The sequence below is a fragment of the Hibiscus syriacus genome, unplaced genomic scaffold, assembly GCF_006381635.1.
Source record: "Hibiscus syriacus cultivar Baekdansim isolate YM2019G1 unplaced genomic scaffold, ASM638163v2 tig00005154_pilon, whole genome shotgun sequence".
NCBI lineage: Eukaryota > Viridiplantae > Streptophyta > Magnoliopsida > Malvales > Malvaceae > Hibiscus > Hibiscus syriacus.
Window position 1 is genome coordinate 91,065 of NW_024062045.1, and position 26,132 is coordinate 117,196.

Below are 26,132 nucleotides of genomic sequence, written 5' to 3' on the forward strand. Positions count from 1 at the left end.
ATCGGTGGGAGGTAAAAACTCTGTGCTTCCCGTCGTCAAACGCGCCAAGCAAAGGCATACGAGAGGACCACAATCCCCTCTGGCTCCCAGCGATTGCTGTGGCGCGGTCTCGTCTCTGACAACTGTGACATTGAACTTCTTTGGCTTCTTGTGTCCAGAATGACTCCAATACTTAATCCCATCCAAGAATTTAGCCAAATGAGAGCTCCATCCCTTGAAAATATCTCTCAAATCAGACAGTGATATGTAATTGATCATGCTGTCATACACTATTATCTTCAGGGATGGGAGCTGAAGTTGGACGAGAAGCCAGCGACGACGTTCCAAAACAGGGATAAACACCTGCGATCATAAGTAATAATTCATTTATTTGCGCACTTATTTATTAACACCTTTAAAAAATTTAAAAAATAAACACTAACCTTATCGACCTCCCACCATGCAGGATAAAGTTTAGCTTGTCCATTGCCCAACAAAAATGATTCATCTCGTTGATTCTTCAAGTGAACTGCGTGAAAAGCCGTCGGCATTATTGTATATAGCGAATTTTTTTTATTTTTCCTAAGCTTCCTTATTATTAGTAGACGTGACACCCACGCATCGATATGATGTTTTACAAAAAAATACATATATTAGTGAATTACATTAATTTTTAAACAAATTAATCAAAATCATATATAAGACAAATATAGTCTTACCTCCCCATCCAAATAGCCACTGTCTTCAACCCCTAATAGCACACCCCACCAAGACCGATCAAGCAACAAAAACATTTCATCGTTGAGTTTGCTGATGTCAGTGTAACACCCTTGGCTCCGCTCATGTAGATAAAAATCAACTGCGGTCTTAGCCCAAAGGGTATTATCCACAATTGTTTCCGGTAGTTGTCTCCTCTCCACTTCAGATACCGGAAGGGTACTAGTCGGTAACTCATACGAGAGCCAACTCTCATCCATCATGTCCGGAACCGGTGGGGGTTTCTCAATACTTCGATATATTACCCCATGTGAATCGGGCTCTGGAATGGTGGGAGGGACCTCTTCAACGATGACAGTGGCCTCTTGAACGGTGGGGGGAATCTTGAGTGAGAATAGGGGCCTCTTGAACGATTGGAGGGGACTCTTGAGGGATGACCGGTGAGTCGGGCTTCTTCTTGCGGAGTCTTCGCACCATTGGGATGAACGGAGACGTAATAGCACGTCCACGCCGTCTGATGCGTGAACTCCGTCGTGCAAGGAAAACCCGACGTAAAGCATCCACCTTATCGGGCCGCTAAAAAAAATTAATAAATAAATCAGTAAATAAACAGACATGATATTAAACAAAGACAAATATGTTTCAAACTAGCATTGTATTCACCCAAATCATTATTCTATCATAGTTCACAAAATGCTCAGATAACATTCCAGAAGTAAGCACTTATATAAACATTTAAAAGGACAACATATATAAACATTCCAGAAGAAGAATAGTTTACTTTCGCAATACGAAACTTAAAATCGCAACGCGAAATGACTATCGCAACGCGGAAATGGCTATCGCAATGCGAAATGAAAATCGCAACGACAAAATCGCAACGCGAAATGAAATCGCAACGACAAAATCGCAACGCGAAACACAAATCGCATTGCGATTTTCATTTCGCGTTGCGATTTTGTCGTTGCGATTTCATTTCGCGTTGCGATTTTGTCGTTGCGATTTTCATTTCGCATTGCGATAGCCATTTCCGCGTTGCGATAGTCATTTCGTGTTGCGAAAGTAAACTATTCTTCTTCTGCAAATTGAAACTTGAATGGATTGCATTACTTCAACCAAAAGACAAAAACAAAACCAAAAACAAATACTAACAAAAACAGATTGGCAGCAACCGAATGAATTACGAGTATGAAAAATCTTAAACTTACCTCGTTGCGTAGAGTATGAACCTCATTCTGCAACGATGCTACCATCTCACGTAGAGCGGCTACCTCACCCCGTAATGTAGACACCTCAACACGCCATGCACCATCGTCTTTGCGTAAAGTACCGACCTCCTCACGCAAGGCATTGACCTCATCACGTAACTCCCCTAACTCATCCCGTCGAGGTGGAGGTGGAGAACAGGGAGATAAACGTCGTGGCATCTTTGCCGGTCGCCTATCTTGCGGTGATGGTGGAGAAGAGGCTCGATGATGTGACAGAATAGGTGATGGCTATCGTTGTGGAGGTGTATAGCCGGGTCGATCAGATGATGGCTCTGGGTGGGGTGATAGCTCTGGGCGAGGTGATGGCTCCCGAAGTGGAGGCTGCTCATCAACCGTTCCATCAAAAAAATGCTTACTAGCTTGCCACCAATCAGTGGCAAGCTCAGCTTCCGTGGGTGTCAGCCTCTGTAGAGGAATGTTGGCCTCCTAACAATATAAAAGCTCAAACAAAGTTAAATGTGTACTAGTAATAACTTGTTTATAAACATATGGTAGTATTTATGTTAACTTATATTATTTATTGTCGTATACCGTAGTAAATCTTCCCATTGCAAGGTTCTTTTCCTCTTCCAGGAAATAGCCCTGGGAATATTATTTGAAGTTTTTATTGCATATGTCTTCATGGCGGGAAAGGCCTCAAATATCCAAATCTACAAACAATATAATAACAAATATTAGTAATTGTTAAATAATTACTTATAATTTTGGAAACATTATATAAAAATTCTTACCTTAAAGGCCCAAATAAAGCCTGTCAAAGTGTATTTGGAACCATCGCCATGCAAACTTTTTCGATCATCCAAGGCAGACGATAACTTATTCCATGTAGCTTTCCATAAATACGAGCCCCACGGAAATAGGTTCCACGCATTTAGGTCTTCTACCAATTTGATTAGATCATTTGGAATAGGTTGTCTGGCCTCTCTGCCTAAAAAGCCGGCATGCAAAAGAATTAGAAGGCATACTCGGACAACGTTGATGTCATCCATCCGAGTAAAACCATCTTTATTATTCAAAAATCTTGTCAGGTCTTCTACGTGTAGACTCGGCCTCTCCAGCTCAGGAAAAACCCGGGATAGCCATGATGGGCGGGTAATGTGTCTAGTGTACCGACCTACATCATCGTGTCCGAAGCGTAGACCGGTGATTAAGCAAAACTCCTCCCGCCCAAAACACGTATACGCCGGTGAAAAATCAAACCATATCTCTTCATCACGACGTTGTATAGTCTCTGGTAGATCTCTAGTCATGGTTTGAAGAAACATGTGTGTCAACATCGCATCTCCACCGGGATGTTGTACTTTCAGCCATGGCCCGAAGCATGTATCCTCAAACATTTTTCTTTGTGCAGGTGAAAGCTTCGACGCAATTGTTTTGGCCAGGCTGACTTTATTTCTCAAGGTCAATTGAGCCGAATAAAAGTTCTACAAAAACAATAAACATACTAAATTAGATATACCAAAAACTACACTATGAAGATATACCAAAAACAATAATAAACATAAATAGTAGTAGTTTATTCTTCAAACTTAAATATGCAACACTGTGAAGTAATCGCAACACGAAAATGACTATCGCAACGCGAAACTAAAATCGCGTTGCGATTTGCATTTCGCGTTGCGATTCTTGGTTGATTTAATAAGCAATCTAAGTGAAATGGTTAATCTATTATTGAAATTACCAGTAAACTTATCATCAATTTCAATATGAAAAACCTAATAATAATGCAAAAATTTCAAAAAGAAAATAATTAAAAAAACTAACCCTCGTTGGTTGATTTGGTTGATTTTCCATTTCTGATTGTGAGGGTGGCTCTGAGAGATTTAGATAGACGGATTTCGTCGGAGATGGGGACGGATTTCGTCGGAGATGGGTGAGAGAGTGAGAGATGGAGATGGGACTGAGTTGTGATTTTAGGTTTTAGGTTATGAGTTGTGATTACGGGATATACTGTGGACAGTTCAGTGTTCCAATATATTAATATTCATGTTTGGAATTTAAAAATAAAATACTTGGCCAGGATACTAATGGCGCTTTGAAAATCGCATTGCCATTATGTAAATCGCGTTGCGAAAGTCAGTATCGCGTTGCGAAAGTAAGTATCTCGTTGCGATTTTGTATTATCGCATTGCGATAGTAAGTATCGCATTGCGATTTTCCCAATTCGCGTTGCGATTTACTTATTCGCATTGCAATTTTCCCAATTCGCGTTGCGATTTACTTATTCGCATTGCGAATTGGGAAAATCGTAACGATACTGTAGACCATCACAACGCGATTTTCAACTATCGCATTGCGAAAATACAACGCGAATTTGCGATAATGGAGATCGCGTTGCGAATTAGCGATCGCATTGCGATTTTGTTGGTCATTTTGGCAAATCCGAAAAAAGTTGGTTAAAATCGTATATTATATGGGATTTTTGGTCAAGGTTATTTTCTCTTGCGTTATCGATTAGCGATTTTTGTTGGTCATTTTGTCAAATCCGAAAAAAGTTGGTTAAAATCGTATATTATATGGGATTTTTGGTCACTGAGGTTATTTTCTCTTGTTGTTTTTATTATTTTTTATTATTTTTGTAACTTGTTTACCGTTTGGTTTATAGTAATTGCGAGGTTACACCTAGCTTGAAGCCAAATTCAAGTTTATTTATTTCGTAACTCCTCCGATCCAGATTATTTCTTAGACAATTATTTTTGGGTTCTTTTATTTTGGTAATTTTCAAGTACTCATTTTTTCAGATCCTTGTTGTTTTTGGAAGAAAACAGGTGGGGGTCATTTTCTTCTGCATACAAACAAGGAACATTCGCTGTAATTTTCATCTAGTCAGATTCTTCAAACTCTCACTTTGAGCAAAGATCTGAAAGCCATACCACTGAAAATTGAAAACATAAAAAGAATAACTTTTTATATTTTTATTTTTGTGCCTTTCCAGTTTCTTCCAAGATATCATCATGTTCTCTGTGTTATTTTTTTGTTCTTTGTTCTAGGTAATTTTTCTAGGTTTTGAAGTTTATTTTCCAAGTAGTTAAGTGTCCCATTATTCTGCTATACTGTTCATTTAAGCCACAAAGGTTTGGTCTTTTACTGATATATTTTTATTGGTGCATCTTCTGTATTCTTTGGATTCCCTTTTCATAGTTCCTCATAGCTTCAGTTATAGATGATTACTTGAGGTCATGTCATTCTTTTAGATCCCATAGAGCGTATAGGGGGAGGGTTCGGCAGAGTGGTGTCAATGAGACTAGACTTAGAATTTATTCGTTGAATGTAGGCTCATTAAATGCTAGGCTGCTGGAGCTGACAGACGTACTTAGTAATAGGAAAATAGATTTTGCATGTATTCAGGAGACTAGGTGGAAAGGAGCTCGCGCTAGAGAGTGTAATGGGTACAAGTTATGGTATTCAGGAGTAGATAACGCTAGAAATGGGGTGGGTATCTTGGTATCCTCTAGGCTCAAGGAAAATGTAGTTGAAGTTTGTAGATATCAGGATAGGATCATGATGATTAAGGTTATTATAGAAGCGGAAGTGGTGAATGTCCTTTCGATGTACGCCCCACACGTTGGCCTAGGGGAGGGGGAGAAACGTTGCTTCTGGGATCAGTTAGATGATGTACTTAGGAGCATTCCGGAGGACCAAAGAGTTTTCATAGGGGGAGACTTCAATGGCCATATAGGTAGTGCAACCGATGGGTATGACGGTGTTCATGGGGGTTTCGGTTTTGGTAGTAGGAACGAAGAGGGGCGTGCGTTGCTTGATTTTGCTACTGCACAAGATATAGTTGTCACTAACTCCTTATTTAACAAGAGAGATGTGAACTTGATTACGTTCCATAGCGAGGGACATTGTACCCAAATCGACTATATCTTGGTTCGAAATCGGGATCGGTGGGCTTGCATTGACTGTAAGGTGTTCCCTGAAGAGGCATGTGCTTCACAACACAGATTGTTGGTTTTGGTGTTCCGCGTACGTCACGGGCGGAGCACTCATAAGAGGCCTAAACTTGGTAAACCTAGGATCCTTTGGAAGAACTTACAGGGAGCGACAGCTGATGATTTTAGGAGTAAGATTTTGTCTAATATAGATTTTGGAACTACAAACTCAAATAATGCAGATATGTTATGGAATAACATGGCAAATTCCATCAGAGAGGTGGGCAAAAACACCCTTGGATTGTCGACAGGGAAGGTCAAGGAGCATAAAGAATCGTGGTAGTGGAACGACGAAGTCCAAACTAAGGTGAAGACAAAACAAACTTGCTTCAAGGAGTTTCTACAATGCAATGAAGACAAAGAAAGATCGAGAGCTAAACAAAGATACAAGGAGGCGAAGCGGGAAGCCAAGAAAATGGTGGCAAAAGCAAATGATAAGGCATACGAGGAAATGTACAAGAGATTAGACACCAAGGATGGACAAAACGACATCTTTAGGCTAGCAAAATCCAAGGAAAATAGGAAAAAAGATCTAGGTAGCATTAGGTTTTTTAAGGACAACAATGGTGTTCTTTTAGTGAAAGATCATGATATTAAGAGGCTTTGGGGTAATTACTTCTTTGGCTTATTTAATGACGGTGCCTCTCCATGTAGAGATAGTATCGTTGATGGGTCAGCCGACCATCATACTACGGTCTATGACTGCCCTACTAGTAGGATTGGGTTTGAGGAAGTCAAAATGGCTCTTAAAAAGATGGGGAAGGACAAAGCTGTTGGTCTAGATCAAATTCCTATCACTGTATGGTTGGCCCTAGGAGGAGAGGGAGTTAAGTGATTGACCAATATCTTTAATATTATTTTAGAGACTACCAAGATGCCAGATGAGTGGAGACAATCTACGGTGATACCAATCTATAAGAATAAAGGATATCCCCAACGTTGTGGCAACTACAACTACTCAGCCATACCATGAAGATATGGGAAAGGGTGATAGAAGCTAGGTTGAGACAGGTTACTAGGGTTTCGGAAAACCAATTTGGCTTTATGCCAGGTAGGTCTTCTACAGAGGCAATTTATCTTCTTCGACGGCTTATGGAGAAATATAGGGAAAAAAATAGAGATCTTCACATGGCATTCATTGGCCTTGAGAAGGCGTATGATAGAGTTCCCTGCGATACGATCTGGAAGACCTTGGAAACGAGACGGATCCCAACTGCTTATATCCGGGCGATTCGTGATATGTACTGTAGAACTACTTCATACGTCAGGACTATAGTTGGCGACACCGCGCCATTCCCGGTGGAAATCGGACTCCACCAGGGGTCGGCTCTTAGCCCTTACATCTTCGCCTTGATTATGGACGACATCTACTGTGCGACACCAGACGGTGTCACATGGTGTATGCTTTTCGCTGACGATATTATCCTAGTTGCTGAAACAAGGACTGAGCTGAATAGTAGACTGGCTACCTGGAAGACTTCTTTGGAAGAAAAAGGTCTAGTGATCAATATTGAAAAGACTAAGTATTTATGTTCAAACTTTAGTGGGAACCAAAACGATGAAGATGTAGAAGTATGCATAGAAGGACACGTTCTCCCCTCAAAGGATTGTTTCAAGTACCTAGGGTCTATGATACATAAAGATGGGGGTGTGGATGATGACGTTACACACCGTATAAAGGCGGGATGACTAAAGTGGAGGGCTGCTACCGGAGTTTTGTGTGACAAGAAGGTGCCTCTAAAACTTAAGGGAAAATTTTATAGAATGACAATAAGACCAGCGTTGTTGTATGGATCAGAATGTTGGGCAATCAAGAAGGATCACGTAAGGAGGATGGAGGCCGCATAAATGAGAATGCTTCGATGGGCATGTGGTAGGACTCTGTGGGACATGACACCAAACTCTGCTATTAGGATGTCCTTGGGGGTGGTGCCTATACCCGAAAAATTGAGGGAGGGAAGACTACGGTGGTTTGGGCATGTCTTTAGGCGACAACCATCGGATGCGGTCAGGAAGGTGGAGTCGATTACAGTCGACGGTGCCAGAAGGAGAGGACGACCAAGGCGGAAGTGGGAAGACTGCTTGAGATTTGATTTAAAGGATTTAGCCCTTACTGAGGACATGACCTCTGATAGGAAAGTATGGAGACTTAAAATCAGGGTAACTGAGTAGTACATATCACATCCATAGGGTATATCATCTCTGTCTTCTTTTTATGCATTTGTAGTAATTTCCATGACTTCTTCTTTTTATACGTTTCTGTCATTGGAATTTATGAAGGCTTAGAACTACGGTAGCGGAGTAGTGTTGCTTTAGTTTAGGTTTTAACACATTTGACTTTATTCCTTCTCGTTGCTTGCTATCATTGAATTTTGTGTATCTTTTACTTCAAGTTTTGCTCTTTTTAAATATTAGTCGAGTCTTACGTTTCTGTCTATATGCAGAGATTTTTATGCAGTGATTTATTTGCTGGGATTACTTCACATTTCAGACGCACATATGTAGACTGCATATGAAGATTGTTCAACTGTTTATTTATTTATTTATTTATTTATACATGCATGGCATTTCTATCTTTACTTTTAATTTTTCTAATTGCCGGAAGTCTTCCACGGAAGCTGCTCTCAACCTGGTATTAGGGGCAGCCTACTATCCCACCTCCCCCTTATCCCATTGCATATGGGAATAGAGTTTTGTTGTTGTTGTTGTAATAGAATATTTTTTTAATTTAACTTATCTATTTTCACTATTTAAGTTTTAAATATTTAAATTAACTAGTCTATTTTTACAATTTTAGTTTATAATCACGATTATGCGTAAAGTCAAATTTATCATTTTGTTTTTTTAATAAAAGTGTTGATAGTTTATTAATGAAATAATAAATAATAAAAGGTACACCCAACGACAAAAGAATCAATCGGGTGTCATAAATTGTTGAGAAATTATTTCATGAATCCTTTCTTCCATGTCATTAATGGTCTCAACTAATTAAATGAATCTTCATCAATTTTTTTCCATGTGGTCTATACACAAAGATTCTATTTTCTAAATCAGTTTCTTCATTAATACATATCAAAAATAATGCTCTTTTCTTCTCCACTCACAAAACAATCTTCTTTCTCTTAGTTACTTTAGTCATCTTGTTGTTACAGTGTCGAGATAAAATATAGGCGTTACAGTGTTGTTTAAGCGGAACGAAAACCTATTTTATTTTTATATTTTTCTTTTGTTTTGTGGTTTTGTGAGACAATAAAGAATCTTAAAGAAACTCTTACGACCTTAAAAAAGACTTTATTAATTTAAGAGATGACCTTCGATTTGAAGGATAATGTATATAAAATATGACTCACTTGAATATTCTAGTTGGAGAGATAAACAATTCAAAGTTGACGAATACTTTTTTTTCGAAAAGGGGAATTTTGTATTAAAAATGGGTGGAATACAAAATTAAACAACGTCAAGAGCCTCGTTAAAAAAATCCCTAGAACTAAATGGATAAAAAAGAGTACACCATGATAAAAAAGAGTACACCATGAGTTGTTATGATAGGAAACCTACAATAGAACATTAGTAAAAGACCGCAATAAAACAAGCATACACACGGGTAGGGCGAAGAGCCAAACCCCAGCTTTAATATTGCCTCAACAGACGCATAAACACAGAATTTCAGAGAAGTAGATCACGCTATAGCGCCATGCTCACTTCCAGCAGGGAAGACCATCAGCTTCTAAACAAAGGCAAATGAGTTGAGCCCGAGGCTCCCGAACTACACCAGGAACAAAGAATCCTTTACATCGACACCCACTCTCACTGTCAGACTCCCAGAACTGTAGCTACTATCCTGTAGTAGAACATAACATATGTGTTGTGCCCAAACCCAAACAACACTTTCTGGACTTCCATGTGCACACAGCAGCCATCAGCGTAACAAATGATTGTCACTGAGGAAGTAAATCTAGCACAGAACATCATGGACAATTCCAAAACAGAGATATTGATAAAACACAATTATGACAGCCAGAAGTAGCCATTCGTGGTCCAAGGTGATGTGCGTTTGACGGGGAAGACTCAATGGAATAACACACAACAGCCAAATGCACCAGCAGCCAACGAATTAAAACAGGTGACAGTATCTACAAATGCACTCTATAAACACTGTGAGGATTCTTCAGTCATAGTTTTTGTAACTCGGGTCGTCGGCAGAACTCCTCCACACTCAATATTGAATATGACCACTTGAATTTACACCATGACCCAATCCTGCACGAGGCTAATTCAAAGAGTTGATTTTCACAACAAGTTTTGCCGTTGAACATTATGCGGTTCCTATATAACCAGACAGTCCAGATAAACCCGAAAAACGCCATATTCTAAATAGGCCTCGAGTCCCTTTTTAGGGACAGATTTGTCCAAGAGTATAGAACGTTATTTATGGTGTAAACAAATTTTGTGGGCAGCTGAACACAAACAAAGCAAAGAAGGAAAGGTGGGATTAAGGGCTTGGTTAGAAAACGTTAGGTGGTTGAAAATGGAGGCCGATCGTGTTGCCATTTAAAAGCAATGAAACCAACGTGTAGAGGGAGTATAGTATTTTTAAGCATTGAGAGGGTTTATTCGATTTGGAAATTCCAGTGAACTGATGGCTAGGAGACGACAGTGCCAGAGAACAGATAATTGGTGCTTTAAAGGTTCCAAGCAACTAAGAGAAAGTAAGAGAAAGAAGATTGTTTTGTGCTTGGGGAAGAAAATAACATTAATTATAAAAATAATTCTTAAATTTAAGGTTAATTTGATATGTATTAATGAATAACTTATTTGTAAAATAAAATCCTTGTATATATATGACATGAAAAAGAATTGATGTGGATTTATTTAATTGGTTGGTACCATTGATGACATGATGAAAAGAGTCCATGAAATAATTTTTCACAATTGTTTCTCTTCGTAATAAAAAATAAGAATACATAATGAGAAATAGGAGAAGAATGGAAAAATGAGTTACATACGCATGGTAAGATAATTTTTTACATTAGAAATCTTTAGCGAAATTAGCATAAGTATTTTAATTCGTTGATGATAAAAATTCAGTTATATAATTTGATAAAATTAAAAACGGAAAGATTCGATGTTTAGTGAACTAATCTAATAATCACTTCTCCTTACAAATTGCATGCTTTTGACCTCTTCATTCGCCTTCTTTTTCTAAAATAACTACAAAAATCAGACCAATCCAAAATGAAACTCTTTAACTTCCTCCAGTTTATTTTTTAACTTTTTAATGGAGATTTTTACATGGAAGCGTCAGTAAGTTCCTAAGTCGCCTAGTTCTGGTTTTTTTTTTCACTGCATTAACTCGATTAACTCTACTGGTTTTATGAATGCACACTAAATATCATGTTCAAATTTGAAAATACATGCAGGAACCGAAGTATACACAGACTCCAAAGAAATTTCCATTAACAATAACAATTTTGATCTTATTTTTCTTCATGGTTTCTGGAGTTTATATATGCTCAATCCGGTTACGGGTAGTAACCCCTCACACAGACACCAAAACTCAAACAGACCAGAAGCCGCAGCAATGTCAAACTCTAAGCATTGAACGATGGGAAGCTCCTTTTATACATTTTCCAAACCCTAAAACATTTAGCAGGTACCACTAATGACATTAATCTTATCCTTATATTTATATTATCCATTGTTCTTAGCTAGTTTATATTTGTTGTTATGCAGGGAAGAATGTGTGTGCAATCCAGTGAGATACTTTGTGATTATGTCAATGCAGAGATCAGGGAGTGGGTGGTTCGAGACATTGTTAAACAGCCACATAAATGTTAGCTCAAATGGAGAAATTATGGGACCTTCAGATAGGAGAAGGAATGCATCTTCAATCCTGGAGAATCTTGATAAAGTTTATAACCTTGACTGGTTCACTAGCGCTTCCAAGAATGAATGCTCAGCTGCAGTTGGGTTCAAATGGATGCTTAATCAGGTAAATATAATTCAGAACGGTGATTACAAGACTATGGACCAAAATGATATTTATTTTTTTTCCCCAGGGAGTGATGAAACATCACGAAGATGTTGTTGAGTATTTCAAGAGAAATGGGGTTTCTACAATATTCCTATTTAGGAAGAATGTGCTTCGAAGACTGGTATCTCTGCTTGCAAATGCACATGACAAAGAAGCTAAGCTTTTGAATGGAACCCACAAATCTCATGTCCATTCACCTGCAGAGGTCTCTCCTTCTCAACCTTTCACTCTCTCACAACCAACCATGCAGTTGTTGTCTCTACTTCACTAACAATTAAAATGGCTGACTCAAATTCAGGCTCAGATACTTGCTAAATACAAGCCGACTATAAACACCACTCGGCTGATTCCTGATTTGAAGCTGGCCGAGAAAGAAACTGCAAAGGCTATCGAATATTTCAACAACACTCGCCACATAGTTCTTTACTATGAAGATCTTGTTAAGAACCGATCGGTAAGATTTGATTACTCTCGAATTTGATCCAAGTTCCTTTTACAGGCTCACCTTTTACAAGTTTTCACCCAACGCAGAAACTCAGGGAAGTTCAAGACTTCTTAAGATTGCCTTATAGAGAGCTAAGGAGTGGTCAAGTTAAGATACATATGTCGCCATTGTCGGAACAGGTGGCGAATTGGGATGGTGTTCTCAAAGTTTTGAAAAATACATCATATGACAGATTCTTTTATTCCGATTATAAGTTGTAGTTTTTACACTTTTTGAGTAGGATCTTTTAACAAAGGGCCGAAGAAAAGAAAAACTCCAAAACCTATTATTCTTTTCCAACGATATAACTGCACTCATCAACCAATAGTAATACTCTACTTACATATAACATTCCTCTTGCTTCTTGCTTTTCTTTACGGCTTCTTGACTTTCCTTCTGCATTCTATTGAAATTCTTATGAATTGAAGTATTCATCATGCTTTATTGCTATAATACTTGTAACAAGAACCAAAATTTCTTTACGCAGCTAGAGAAGAGGGTGGTAATCGGTCCAAAATACTTAAAAACTTATTTTTGACATAATTTTTCTTTTGAAAATTTATTTAAAAGTCTTTGGATAAATTTTAATCAGGAAACAAGTGTTTGCAATTCTCATATTTATCATATTTTAGAAAACATCTCAATAAAAAAAATCATAATTCATTCAAAAACTCGTTGAAAATCTATCAGTGTTTCAATTTAAAAAATAATAATTTTAATTTCTTATCCATAATTAATTTTATTCTTCCTATTTTCATATCATTATATTACTTTTTTGTTTCTAAAATGAGACCAACATTTATATCCCGACCTTTGAGAAAATTCTCTTACTGTTGTGCCCATCGAAGAATACTTTACTATTATTTATCAACGAATGGCATATAAAAATATGAGATTCAACTTTATATATATATATATATATATATATATATATATTGTCCAAATTATACCTAAAGTAAACTTTATGTGTTTAATATTTTCTCTTTTATATTTTTAGGTGTTTAACGTTTTCACGTTATATTTTTAAGTGTCTAAGTGCCGTTAAAATATAATATTATCTTACACGTGATAGACTTATAAAATTTTAAAATAAAAAATTTAAATTTATAATTAAAAAACAAATTTCTTTAGAATTAAAAAAATCAAAATTTTAAAATCCCTAAAAACTCTTACTCATCTTTTGTCACTGAAAGGTCACCTACCTCTCTTGCTCACCCATTGACCAATAATTGCCTCTGCCTCTGCCTCTGCCTCTGCCTCTGCCTCTGCCTCTGCCTCTGCCTAAACCCCTAAATTCAATGAGTAGATGATTTAATTGAGATTTAATCCTAATAATCCAAGATATTGAGAGGGAGGGGGACGGCAAGGGGAGGGGAGGAGAATTTTATTTAAAAAGATATATGGTTTTTAATAAATATATTATTTTTATTTTAAAAATTAAAAAAGATATAGTAGTAATATGTGACACTTAACGTTTAAATTTAACGACGTTACAATCCAAATATCTAAAAGTATAAGGTTAAAAATATTAAACATTTATTTTTAACAAAAAAATTTTAAACACTAAAAAAATTAATTTTAATTATAATTTGAAAAAAAAATTGCAATGGAAAGGAAAAAAATTCCACTGTTTTCTGAATTAATTTCAAACCAACATTCATTTCCCATGGTCTCCTCTAGATTATCTAACAACTCATCTATGTAAGTTTTACGGTGCAACACTCTTAATATACAGTTAAAAATATATTATTAGTTTTATTATTATTTAAATAATAAAATCGGTAAAAAATTACTTAAAATATTATTATTTTTATCTAAAACATCAATATTTTTTAACATTTCCAGTAAAATATCAAACAATAATAAAATTAATACAAAATAATAATAAAAATAATACAAAATCACACTCAATAATAATAAAATCGATAGAAATAATAATATTTTTGATAATTATTTATTGATTTTATTATTTAAATAATAATAAAACTAATAATATTTTTTAATCGTAAGTTAAAATTGTCACATGTATCATTTCCCCTCCCAAGTACTCCATAACCATCAAATCTCGCTTCATAGGCTTCTAGATTCCTTTGACTTATGAGGCATTGCAAATCTTCAACGGCTAGGATTTGACGGCTTACTAAAAAGTTGATTTTCTCATCCGTGTTTGAATGGGTTAGTTTAGCATTTGTGTTTGAGAAAACTTAAATCGAATATATATATATATATTTGATAACTTTATTTTTAAAGAGTTAAAAACACCATTTTCTTAATCGTTTAGTTGATTCATCAATCCCTGATTGATATATTTGAAAACAGTGTTGTTGCTCAAAAGTCAAATGTCAAATCCCCATCGTATGTTCATCAAATAATGGTCACAACTAGAAAGTAATGGAGCCCATTTCTCCAGTATCAAAACTTACCTCATTGGATAATAACAACTTCCTCAGCTCGAGGAGCTGACCGGGCATTCTCCAATATCAAATTTGAAGACTGTCTGAATTATAGTGGAAGCTCACGGCACTATGCAAATCATTGCATTCAGTCGTCTCCAGCGCAATCTTTGTACACCGTTGGATGCGTTACATTTGGGTCCATTTGGATTGCCGTGGGGCGAAAAGGTACATACATTTTTGTTTTTTCTTTTACCCGCAAAAGCTTTGAAATTGCACTTGTTCTCCATCACTCCCTACTTTTCTTGTTGCTAGAAAAATGTCCCCTCAGGCTACTCGCAAGTGCTTTGCCTAATAATTTCATATTGGGGCACTTTCACATATAAGACTAACTCTGCTGCTATACTATTGTTCTCTTAATTTTTTTAGGGTTTGACTCAAATTCGATCTAACTTAAATGAATGATAATATAAAATTAAAGAAAGTATGAAATTTAATTGAACGCGTGAAACATATTTATTTAATGTTGATAAAAAGTAGAAAGTATAGTTTGAATATATTTTCATTAAATAAGTTTCCTTAACAAAGTAATTATCTCTATAAATAGATAGCATAGATTAGAGTTATAAATTAAGTCATTTTACAAATCCTCTTGTATTCTTCTATTTTTAGTATTAGTAAAAATTCTCTTCTTCTACTTGTGGTTTTTTTATAAAGGGTTTTTCACATCACATCTTGGTGCATATTATATTGTATGATCACTATATTTGTCATTATCTTTCAACAAATTAGTACCCAAGTATTCGAGTTGTTTGACTTAATCACGATAATAGTGTCTTTGAAGTATGAAATTTTATTGTTGGATCAAAACACTAGATTCACATTTTGACGATGAAGATGTAAACAGTTCTAGCGCATATGGATTTAGAAGATGCTCTGCTAGAATCGGATAACATGCATTCAACATTGATGTAAAAAAAAAAAAAGCAACGTAGCGATCGAAAGGTTCTATCACAATTACATCTATATTTGTCGAATGAAATTCTACAAGACTTGTTGAAGGAGAAGATTATCTCTGCGTTATGGAATAAGTTGGAGCGATTATGCGTGAAGAAAACCTTAACTAGCAAGTTGTATATAAAACAACATATTTATTCTTATTATTTTGTAAAATGTATATCTTTGGTAGAACACTTAATTATCTTCAAAGAAATTGCCTTGGATTTGGAGACAATGGATATTACGTATGATAAAGAGGGTTTAGGTTTAATTATACTTTGTCTGTTGCCCTCATTTTATGTGGCCTTTAGAGATACAATTTTTTTTTATAGTCGTGAGTCTTTCACAGTTGATAATGTTTGTGACTCCTTCGTCTCGTATAATGAGAGGAAATATCTCGTGGTTGGATTTGGCTCTATATAAAAGGGCCTCATTATTTGTGGGAGAACTTAAGAAAGGGGTTATGATAATGATGTCAAAACTAGATCAAAATTCAAAAATGCATGAAAACGTGTTATTACTGTAAGAAAAAGAGGCACATCAATGTCAAATGTTATAGGTTGCAAAATAAAAACCAAAAGGATGTTGCAAATCACTAAGGAAAATAACTAGAGAAATCTGGAGAAGCTAAAGTATTTGAAGACTACGATGAGGATGAACTTCTAGTTGTTTTCGATGAAGACTCTATACAAATTGATAGGTGGATTCTTGACTCTTATAACAGTTGTCATACGAGTCTCAATCGGGATTGATTTGTGACGTATTAAGTTGTGTCTATAAGTGTTGTTTTTTAGAGGAATAATATCTCTTGTAAAGTTGTAGGTATTGACACAATCAAAATTAAAATATACAATGGGATTGTTAGAACACTTGGTAATGTGAGACGTGTTTCATATTTGAGAAGAAACATGATTTCGTTAGGTACCCTAAATTCAAATTAGTACAAATTCTCTAGTGAGTGTGAAACTATGAAAATATGTAAGGACTTTCTCGTTGTGATGAAAAAGCAAAGATTTTTTTTTTCAAATTTTATGTTTTACAGGGTTTAACAATTTTAGAAAATATAATTGATGTTTCTTATTTTGTGTCAAATGATAATGATATTGGTGAAAATATCTTGACATAATCATGGAAAAGAAGATTTCATGTTAAATAAGACAATCATGGGTATAACGATTTAAGAAAATAAAAGAGAGATCAAATTTGTGTGCATAATATATTTGAGAAGCATAAGAGAGTTCAATTCGTTGTAATGATAAATAATAAAAATGATAGAATTGTAATTTATGATTGAGATCACGTTATGCATGATATTACTCGTGGTGATAGATGTGAGCAAAGTTGACACTTATGATTATCTTACCAATGTGAAGACTAAGTTATCTTGCATGTTCAAGTTTGGACAAGGCTTGAATTCAATTAGTAATCATTGTTAATTAAATACATTTCAAAGGGTTTTATGGAATAAGTAGAGAATGTAGACATCATTTTTTTCATTTAAATTTATTATTATTATTATTAAAATTATTATTATTATTATTAGTATTTATTATTATTATTAATATTATATATTATTATTTAATAAATAATTACAAAATTAGAAGCCCATTTACAAGCCCAAATACCATGGCCAACCAGAACCGACCCATACCCCAAACTGAAACCCTAAACTGATTTAGGGTTTCAGCTAGGGTTTACAAACCCTAGCCCCCAGCCGCCGTCAACATCATCAGCCGTTGGATCTGGCAAGATCCAACGGCCCAAAAAGGTTCCAGATGGGAAACCCTAGGGTTTCTAACCCTAGCAGCCAGCCGTTTCTAGATGCCTCCAGCCGCTTCCGATGAGTCCAGGTGGTCCAACAGATGCTGCCGACACTCCAGAACGTCGAGAAGCTACCCACGTTGAGCCCTATGGTGAGTCACCACCATAGCTATGGTGACTCACCGGGCCTTTCATCTCTGGAACCGGTCCAACGAGAGCCTCGGTGGTGGCTATAAAAGCCACCCCACCTGCAAGAAAAAAAAGAAGAAGGACAGAGAAAAAAGACAGCCACAGACGGCAGAGAACGACAAGAAAAAAAAACAGAAAAGAAAAAAACAGAGAAAGAGAACACAGCAACCAACAAAGCAAGAACTACACCAACGATCCCAGGAAATACAAACCAAAAGAAGAGAAAAAGAGACTTACCGAGAAAATCGCCGTCGTGAGAGCCTCCACAAATCATCAGAGAACCAAAACGTCGAAGAGAAATATCCTAGATCTACGACGATTGGTAAGGTTTTAAGCTAAAATAACCTTAGATCTAGATATAGAAAAACAGAGGCTTTGATTTTGGGTGGGTTTTGTAATTTCCGGCCACCGCTAACGGTGGCCGGCGGCAGCAATCGGAGCCCGACAGCGGTGGCTGACCGGGCCGGCTTCTCTCTAATTTTAGAGAGAAGCCAGAGAGAAATCTTCTTCTCTCTGTTAGAGAGAAGAAGAGAAATGAAGAAATGAATGGTTGGCCCGAAGGGCCAACCGGTTTAGGGTTTATAAACCCTCTTACATACGACGTCGTTTAAGGGGGAGGGGTATCTGTGTAATTAACTAAAGGTTAAACCCTTTCAGTAGCCATCTAAACTTGTAACTCTTACATTCTAGTCACTAAATCAAATTTATAATCCTTTTAATTCGGTCCTTTAATTTTAGATTTATTTATTTTAGTCCTTTCTATTAAATAATATATTTAGGATAAATACGTACTTAGTCCTTTAGTTTTAATAAATAATATTTTAATCCCGAGTATATATTTTAATTTATTTTAAATCTGATATTGAATTTTTTTTTTATTTTTATTTTAGTCATCAAATTAATAAATAAGGAAAATAGCATTTTTAATCCCTATAATTTTAAATAATTAATTAGGTATTTAATTTTATTAGATTATAATTTAGTCCCTAAGTTAAATGTTTTCATTTATTTTACGAGCTTTATTACTTTTTTTATTGTATTTTAAATATTATTCAATCATATGTTACCTTTTTTTTTATGTTCATACATATTTAATTATCATTACTATTATTATTATTATTCTTTATTAATTATGTCAATATATAGTCTTATAAATATATAATATTTATTTATTCTATTTTCCTATTTATAAATTTAATTTTATAAATTACTTTTAAGAAAAATAATTATATTTTGATATTTATTTATTTTTAATATCAAAGAAAAAAGTTGTCTTAAGGTACCTAGAAGCTTTTTTCTGATATTTTTTTTGAATAAATAAATATCTTACTATATTAAAATAAAATGTTTTTTTTTATTTATTTTTAAATATTAAATAAAAGAGCTGTCTTAAAGCACCTAGAAGCACTTTTCTGATATTTCTAAATAAGTAAATATATTATTTATGTATATTAATATATTTTCTTTAAAATTTTGAAATAGTAGAATTATAAATTAAATATATTTTTGAATTTTTAAAATTTTAATAATAGAGACAATTTATAGTTAATAAAGTACCAATTTTGGGCGTTATAGGGGTGCTAATCCTTCCCTAAACGTAACCGACCACGAATCCCTTTTTATTATTAAAAAGAACGAATTTTTGGTTAAAACGCAGATCAATTTATCTTTTAATTGATGTTTTCTTAAAAACTCTTTTAAAAGATATTTTTTAGGTATTCGACCTACCTGATCCAAAAGGCCGATGGCGACTCCCAAATTATTTTCAAAATTATTTATTCACATCAATTTCCTCGGCCAATTTAATATTTCGTGCCCGGACGAAAACCGGTTACGACAGCTTGGCGACTCTGCTGGGGACCGTCAAACTTTAAAATCAATTATAAATTGTCTCTATTAATTAGAAATTAAAAATTCATTTATTTAATTTTTAATTCTTTTCTTTCAAATTTTTATTATTTATTATTTTTATATTAATATTGTTTTATTTATCTGTTAGAGGTTTGAACATTTCTCCTCACACACAACACTTGCATAACATAAAGCTCTATAATTGAGTTTGTCCCTTTTAAGTGGGAGTGAAAGCGACGTCTTCGTGAGAATTTATTCTCCGTGTTAGACCTAGCAAGTAACTTTCGGGGTTCATATGCTCTATGTCTTCGTGAGAATTTATTCTCCGTGTCAGGCATAGAGAAATGTGTCCTCTCGAATTGAACTCGATCCGCTAAAGTCTGTAGTGGACTAGGATTGAGGGTTTGACAGCCCAAGGGGGCGTTAACAAGAACAATTCGAGTACCTTTACTCCTAGAACTGAAACTCTGCATATAATAAACCCTAGAAATTCACCTAATCTAAGACAGTACTGAACCTCTGTTCATAGGTGTACACAAAGGAGAAATAAGCTCTAGCTTTTAATTTATTTAATTTATTATTATTTTTTCTCCCTGAATAAATGCATGCGAACTAGAAATCATGCGGTTAGGTTAATTTTTCCAAACAAAGCATGGAACTAGAAAGCATGAGGTTAAGATTTATTATATACCATGATAAATAAATTTTTTCTTTCAATTAGTTGGTATTAACCATTTTATTTTTTTCTTATTTTCCCATATATGTTATTTTTGCTCTAATTTGTTTAAATTATTTTCTTTTGTTTGCATTGCATGATCATAGCATAACCAAAAGGTGTTTACTTGAAAGACTGTTCATCATATTGGAAAGAAATCGTAAATGGACAAAAAGTTTTATGATCAAACAAAATATGATGCGGCCAAAGAAAGACATCCTGAGGAAACTCCGAGAATAGAAGCAAGCTATGCACCCAAAGATCGTATGACCATTGAAGAGCAAAAGGAGATACGAGAAATAAGAGATCAGATGACCAAGATGATGGATAGAATATCTGTTTTGGCCAAAGGAAAAGAGATTCCAGCACAGAAAGAGAGAGAGCTCAATGAACCTAACTCTGCAGTTTCAGATACGCAAGGGATTTCGATTCCTAACCAATTAGATAAATTACAGACAGTCATCATTCGTATTCACAAATCGTATGGAGATACCAAAGAAAGGGTGACGACTGTACAAGCTCCAAGAGAAGAGAAGAAATCATGTAATCAGAAATCATCAAAGTTTGGTCTGCTCCCGACGTCTAAAACTCAGGTTCAATCCAAAACAAAAGGTGTTTCTCATGTTGATGCTGTACCTATATCATATAAAGATTTGTATGGAAAGTTACTTGAAGCACGAGAAATAGCTCCATATTACATAAAACCGTTCCAACCTCCGTATCCAAATTGGTATGACATCAACGTTCATTGTGAATATCATGCCGGAGCTCAAGGACATACTATCGAAAATTGTCTTGCCTTCAAACGCCGAGTCCAAAGTCTTTTGGATCATGGAACCTTACAATTTATGGTAAATGATCGACCTAGTTTGGTAACCAAGGGTCCTGATAGATTAATACCAAAAGTCTTCAAAGGTAAGAATATCAGTAGGGGCACCCATAGAGAAGAAGATTTGCTGAGGTTTGAAGCTCAAATACGTCATTTGAAGAGTAAAAACGATAAATTGAGCACCAAAATGGAAACCATACATGAAGACTTCCAGAAGGTCAGTCAAGCCTTTCAAAATGCTGGTATAGGAAACACCCCAGAAGAGTGGATAGCAGGGGTCACCAAACTGAAAAAGAGTTGCAACATACATGAAGATCTTGTCCAAAAACTTTTTGAACACAAATGTTCTCTCACAAAGGGAAAATGAGCAAATCCGAGAATTGACATAGGAGATGAAAGAACACCAGAATGTCATGGAAGAAGCTGCAGTCCATACAAGCAATATGGCCCATAAGCTGATAAACTAACTTGGTTTTATAGAAGAAAATGGGAAAGTTATTCCCTATATGTAAAGTTTTGTTAGGACTGAAAGTTGTCCCCTACATGTAAAAGTTTTGTTTGATGTACTGAAGCTTTTGTGTTCAATGAAATCTGTTCTAAGATGATCACTCTTAGGTAACACCTTTTCATACATACATTTACATTTTGTATCTGTGCATTTTCATTTTGTATTTTTACTTTTTATATCTTTGAATTGCACATTTTGCATCCTTATTTTTCCATTTATGCATTTTTCACATTTTTATTTAAAGTATTATCATGTATTTTAATTATAAAAACATGTTAATAATTAATGAAAGGTTTTGTAACAGTAAAAACCAAGATCATTCATTTATTTTACTGTACCATCATCATGAAAACAATAGAGCAATCTTATGAAGGACTACAAGATAAGTGGCCAGAACAATTGACAGGGTTACCTCGGGATACAAGGAAAGAAGCGTCAGATTCAATACCAGATGGATCAGATCAAATTATCCAGGGAATGGAATCTGATAAAGAAGATACAACTGCTATAGAGAAATCGTGCTATCAGATTGAAGAGTCGAGAAAGATAATATACCCTGGGGCATCCCACTCAAACTCAAAGAATAGCCTCATTAATTATTCACAATATGAGGAGAAAGTCAAGAGAACAGAGAAAGCAATCAGAAACATGAAAGATGTTAGTGCCTACCACAAAGAATTAGAAGCAAGAGAGCTCAGCTTGATTCCAGATTTGATTATTCCCCATGAATTCAAAATGCCTGATTTTGAGAAATATGATGGCACCAGTTGTCCCTTAATCCATTTGAGAATGTTTTGCAGAAAAATGGAAGGATATTTGAGTTCTAATGATTTATTAATTCACTCTTTCCATGATAGTCTTGTTGGCCCAACAATAGTATGGTACAATCAGTTGACCCAAGAACAGATCAAGAAATGGGTAGATTTAGCTGATGCATTTTTGGGACAATATCGGTTTGTTAAAGGCTTAGCTCCAACACGTATGGATCTTCGAAGAATAAAAAGGAAAACCAATGAAAGATTTCAAGAATATGCCTTAAGATGGAGAGGAGTGGTAGCACAAGTTCAACCTCCAATGTTAGAAGAAGAAATATCACGTATGTTTCGTGATTCCCTTCCCTCGCCTTTCTTTGAGTTAATGCAGGCAAATCCGACAAAGGAATTCGAGAATCTTGTGACAACTGGAGATTTAATTGAGAATGTAATCAATGAAGAAAACTCAAAAGTCATATCTAAGAGCCCAATTGATCAGAAAACAAAAGCTGATGATGTAAATGTATGTCGCATCCAAAATCCCCGCAACTGCAAAAGAAAAAGAGAAAGTAACTGTTCGGATCGACCAAAGAAAGTCATGCGATCAAGAAAAACTTTGGAAGTATTCCAAACTTCCATTTCAGATTTGTATCCTCATTTGGTTAAAGGTCAATACATCACACCAAGACCAACTAAAGTGATATCAAACCCTTCTGCTCATAGTTATGATCAAAATAGTGTTTGTAATTTCCACTTGGGGGTAAAAGGGCATTCTACAAGCAATTGTAGGCCATTGTTAAAAGAAATTGAGATGCTTGTTGACAAAGGGATTTTGACACAAGAAATGATCAAGAAATGGGGGATAAATGAAGAAAAGAACCTTGATCCTATTACATACCATTATAGGAGTAATAGGGCATAATAAAATAAACAAGTGGAAGTGTTATCTACCACTGTAGTACTTTCTATTTTCAGCATCTTGTTTGAACTTGTTTTTGTTCCTTTCTCCACCTGTTGTGCAATAAATAAATATGTGTTTCTTTTATGGTTATGAACAAAGAATCAAGTTTTAATCTTGAGATTATTGAGTATCAAGTAGATTAAATATTCTTTTAAATTTGCAAGAGTTATAGATCTATTGGCAAGTGATAAAATTATATCTTCCATATCCCATCCAACACCAATTACTCGACCTTTACCAAAACCAAATCCTGACACTACATTTATCTGAGATTCTGAAGAAATGTCTCTACCTGTTTTTGAGACACAAACTCTAGATGTTTACCTTTTCGGGTATAGTTGATTGATGATACTACATTCCACCATATACATGACTTCAAAAGTCACACATTTGTCTTTTCAAACACAAAACCATCATAAACCAAAAGACCTCAAAAGAACCAAACTTTCAATTATCCGTGAATTTTACTGCAAGAAGAGACGAGATGAGGCATCAAGAACAAACTCATTGATGATAATTTCGAGTGATTAGGGCATACTCAAAGAAGAAGGGGAAAGTGATTGATTGAAATAAATATATCATGCATTAATTACATTTTTTCATGTAAATAAAGTTAATCTTGAATATTCATCCCCCTGTGGATACCTCTTTTTACAAAGGTTTCTGTGTATGAGATGATGAACGACATTGTTTCATTTATCCTTTTATATATATATAAATATATCATTTGTTGTCCCCATTTGAGCCTGAATAATTTTTCTTCTGATTCAACCCTAACCAAGGATCACCCTCCACATTAGGGGGCAAGGTGAAGGATATTTGCTCACAAGAATGAAGATTGTCAATACAGTTTTATTACGAAGACAAGTTTCCATGAAGGCAAGAAAGTTTTTACAAAGTATGTCAAAAACAGAGTGCTTGAAGATCAATCCAATCAAGAATAATGAAAAAACTCCAAAATGCAAAAGGAAAAGGAGGTGCTCAAAGCAGTTGAAGTATTATACTCATCTAACAAAGAAAAAAGAAAAAATAGAAAAAGAAAAAGGAAAATTGAATCAAGATGGATGACTTATTGAGCCTCAAGTTACAAGGTTAATCAAGTACGAACAAGAAGAGCAGGAAATGCTGAAGATATGAGAAATTGGAAATGAATCCAAAATTTGGCAGTCTAGAGGGATCCAAATGATGGAAAATTCCATAACAAAGCAGATCCAAGTTAAGCAAGGCAAGATTGATGGCATCAGAATGAATTGATCCTTGGTTTAATTACCCTTAAACACTTATTTGGGCCTTTTTATCCCTTTCTTTCGTAACCATAAGCCATGGCCTACGTTACGTACCTGAAAAGTCCATTTTAATCGTACATGGATTTCTAAGTAAAAGAGAAAATCTTCAGAATTCATTCCGCCTCTCAAGATTGATTTTTATTTGCAAAAATTGGTTTTTAAAATCTTTAATGCATGATATGAAAAATGATAGAAGGAGGGTTCAAGATATAAATTTTTAATAAAAAAAAAAACATCTTTGAAACCAAAGGAGAATTTGAGTTGAAAACCTGAAAAGGCGGCTCGAATATTGAATGGTGCAACAACGACATAAGAGACGATCTTAAGCTCTTAATGAAGCACTACACATCTCAAAAACGTTCCTGAGATTCTGGAAACGAGAAGCATCTCTACAAGATGAGCATAACAACCATTTCTTCAAGTTAGTGGAAGCCCGAAGCGACATACTGAACCAACTTGAAAGAACCTACTTTACCAAAATCAACCTACACCTCAAATCAGTCAATAATTTTGACACTTGCCATAGGATTATGATTTTTGAATGATTTAAAAGTGTAGTTGATTTATTTGATAGTCACTAAACTCATTGTTTATGTTTCGATTATATTGTGAACCTGAAAGGGGCAATACTTTGCAAAATTCTTTCATTCTTCAATAAAGAAAGGAGAAAAAAACATTTTCAAACACGACAGTCTCAAATGGAGAAGGTCCTTGAAGCAAGTTGTTGCCTAATCTACCTCTATTGTAGAAAAAGTGATGCCAGGATGATGAAACACTTCACATTTTTGAAAGCAAGTGGTCTGAGAAGTCAGAAAGACTGGAGAATTGAACTTGTGACACTCCCCTATGACATTATTAGCTGCTCATCAAGAAAGATTATCGTTTATCTCATGTTGAGGTCGATAAGCATCACCAGATAAATTACTTTCCCCAGTCATTAATCCATGTTTCTGGCAGATTACATTACAGAGATATAGGTCCCAGTAAGATGTATTATGGGAATGAACAAGTCAATACTTGCACTCTGATTATACCGTGATGTTGGCTCAAGTCTTGATACATCATTAATACTTCTTCTATGCCGATCACTTTCTTTGTCAAGATGATACCCATTATGTCCTTCAGAAGATTGCTGAATTTGAATTTGAGTGACTTATGGCACAGAATAAGACATTGGAACAAATTCTACATTTGTATGCCGTACAGGATTCTAAAAGTTGAGATAACCAGTTTTACCATCAACTAAACCGTTCCATAATTCGAAAAGAGTGGGATATATTAAAGCAGCAGAAGAGACAGTTTGCTGTAGCAATCATTGCAAGTAAATGCACCAACAAAAATCTTCAAATTCACAATGATGTTTATTTCTTCTAGTAAGGTTGTTACGCTGGATGCCACCAACAACAAGGTCGAATCTACCAAATATACTCATCAATTGCTCCAACTGATCATCATTCAGTTCTGGCACATC

At 35.2% G+C, this 26,132-nt stretch overlaps 1 protein-coding gene across 2 annotated transcripts; it reads left to right on the forward strand.

The window, feature by feature from the left end:
* Window positions 1-11,293: 11,293 nt before the first annotated feature.
* Window positions 11,294-12,648, forward strand: LOC120198930. 2 transcript variants are annotated; one of them, XM_039200162.1, is made up of 5 exons: window positions 11,294-11,552; window positions 11,633-11,891; window positions 11,959-12,138; window positions 12,232-12,387; window positions 12,465-12,648. In XM_039200162.1, exons 1-5 carry the CDS (start codon window positions 11,314-11,316, stop codon window positions 12,636-12,638), a joined length of 1,008 nt encoding a protein of 335 aa, XP_039056093.1. In that variant the 5' UTR covers window positions 11,294-11,313; the 3' UTR covers window positions 12,639-12,648. The 2 variants fall into 2 exon arrangements, with proteins under 2 accessions (XP_039056093.1, XP_039056094.1); XM_039200163.1 differs by having other exon boundaries at window positions 12,433-12,644.
* Window positions 12,649-26,132: the final 13,484 nt, after the last annotated feature.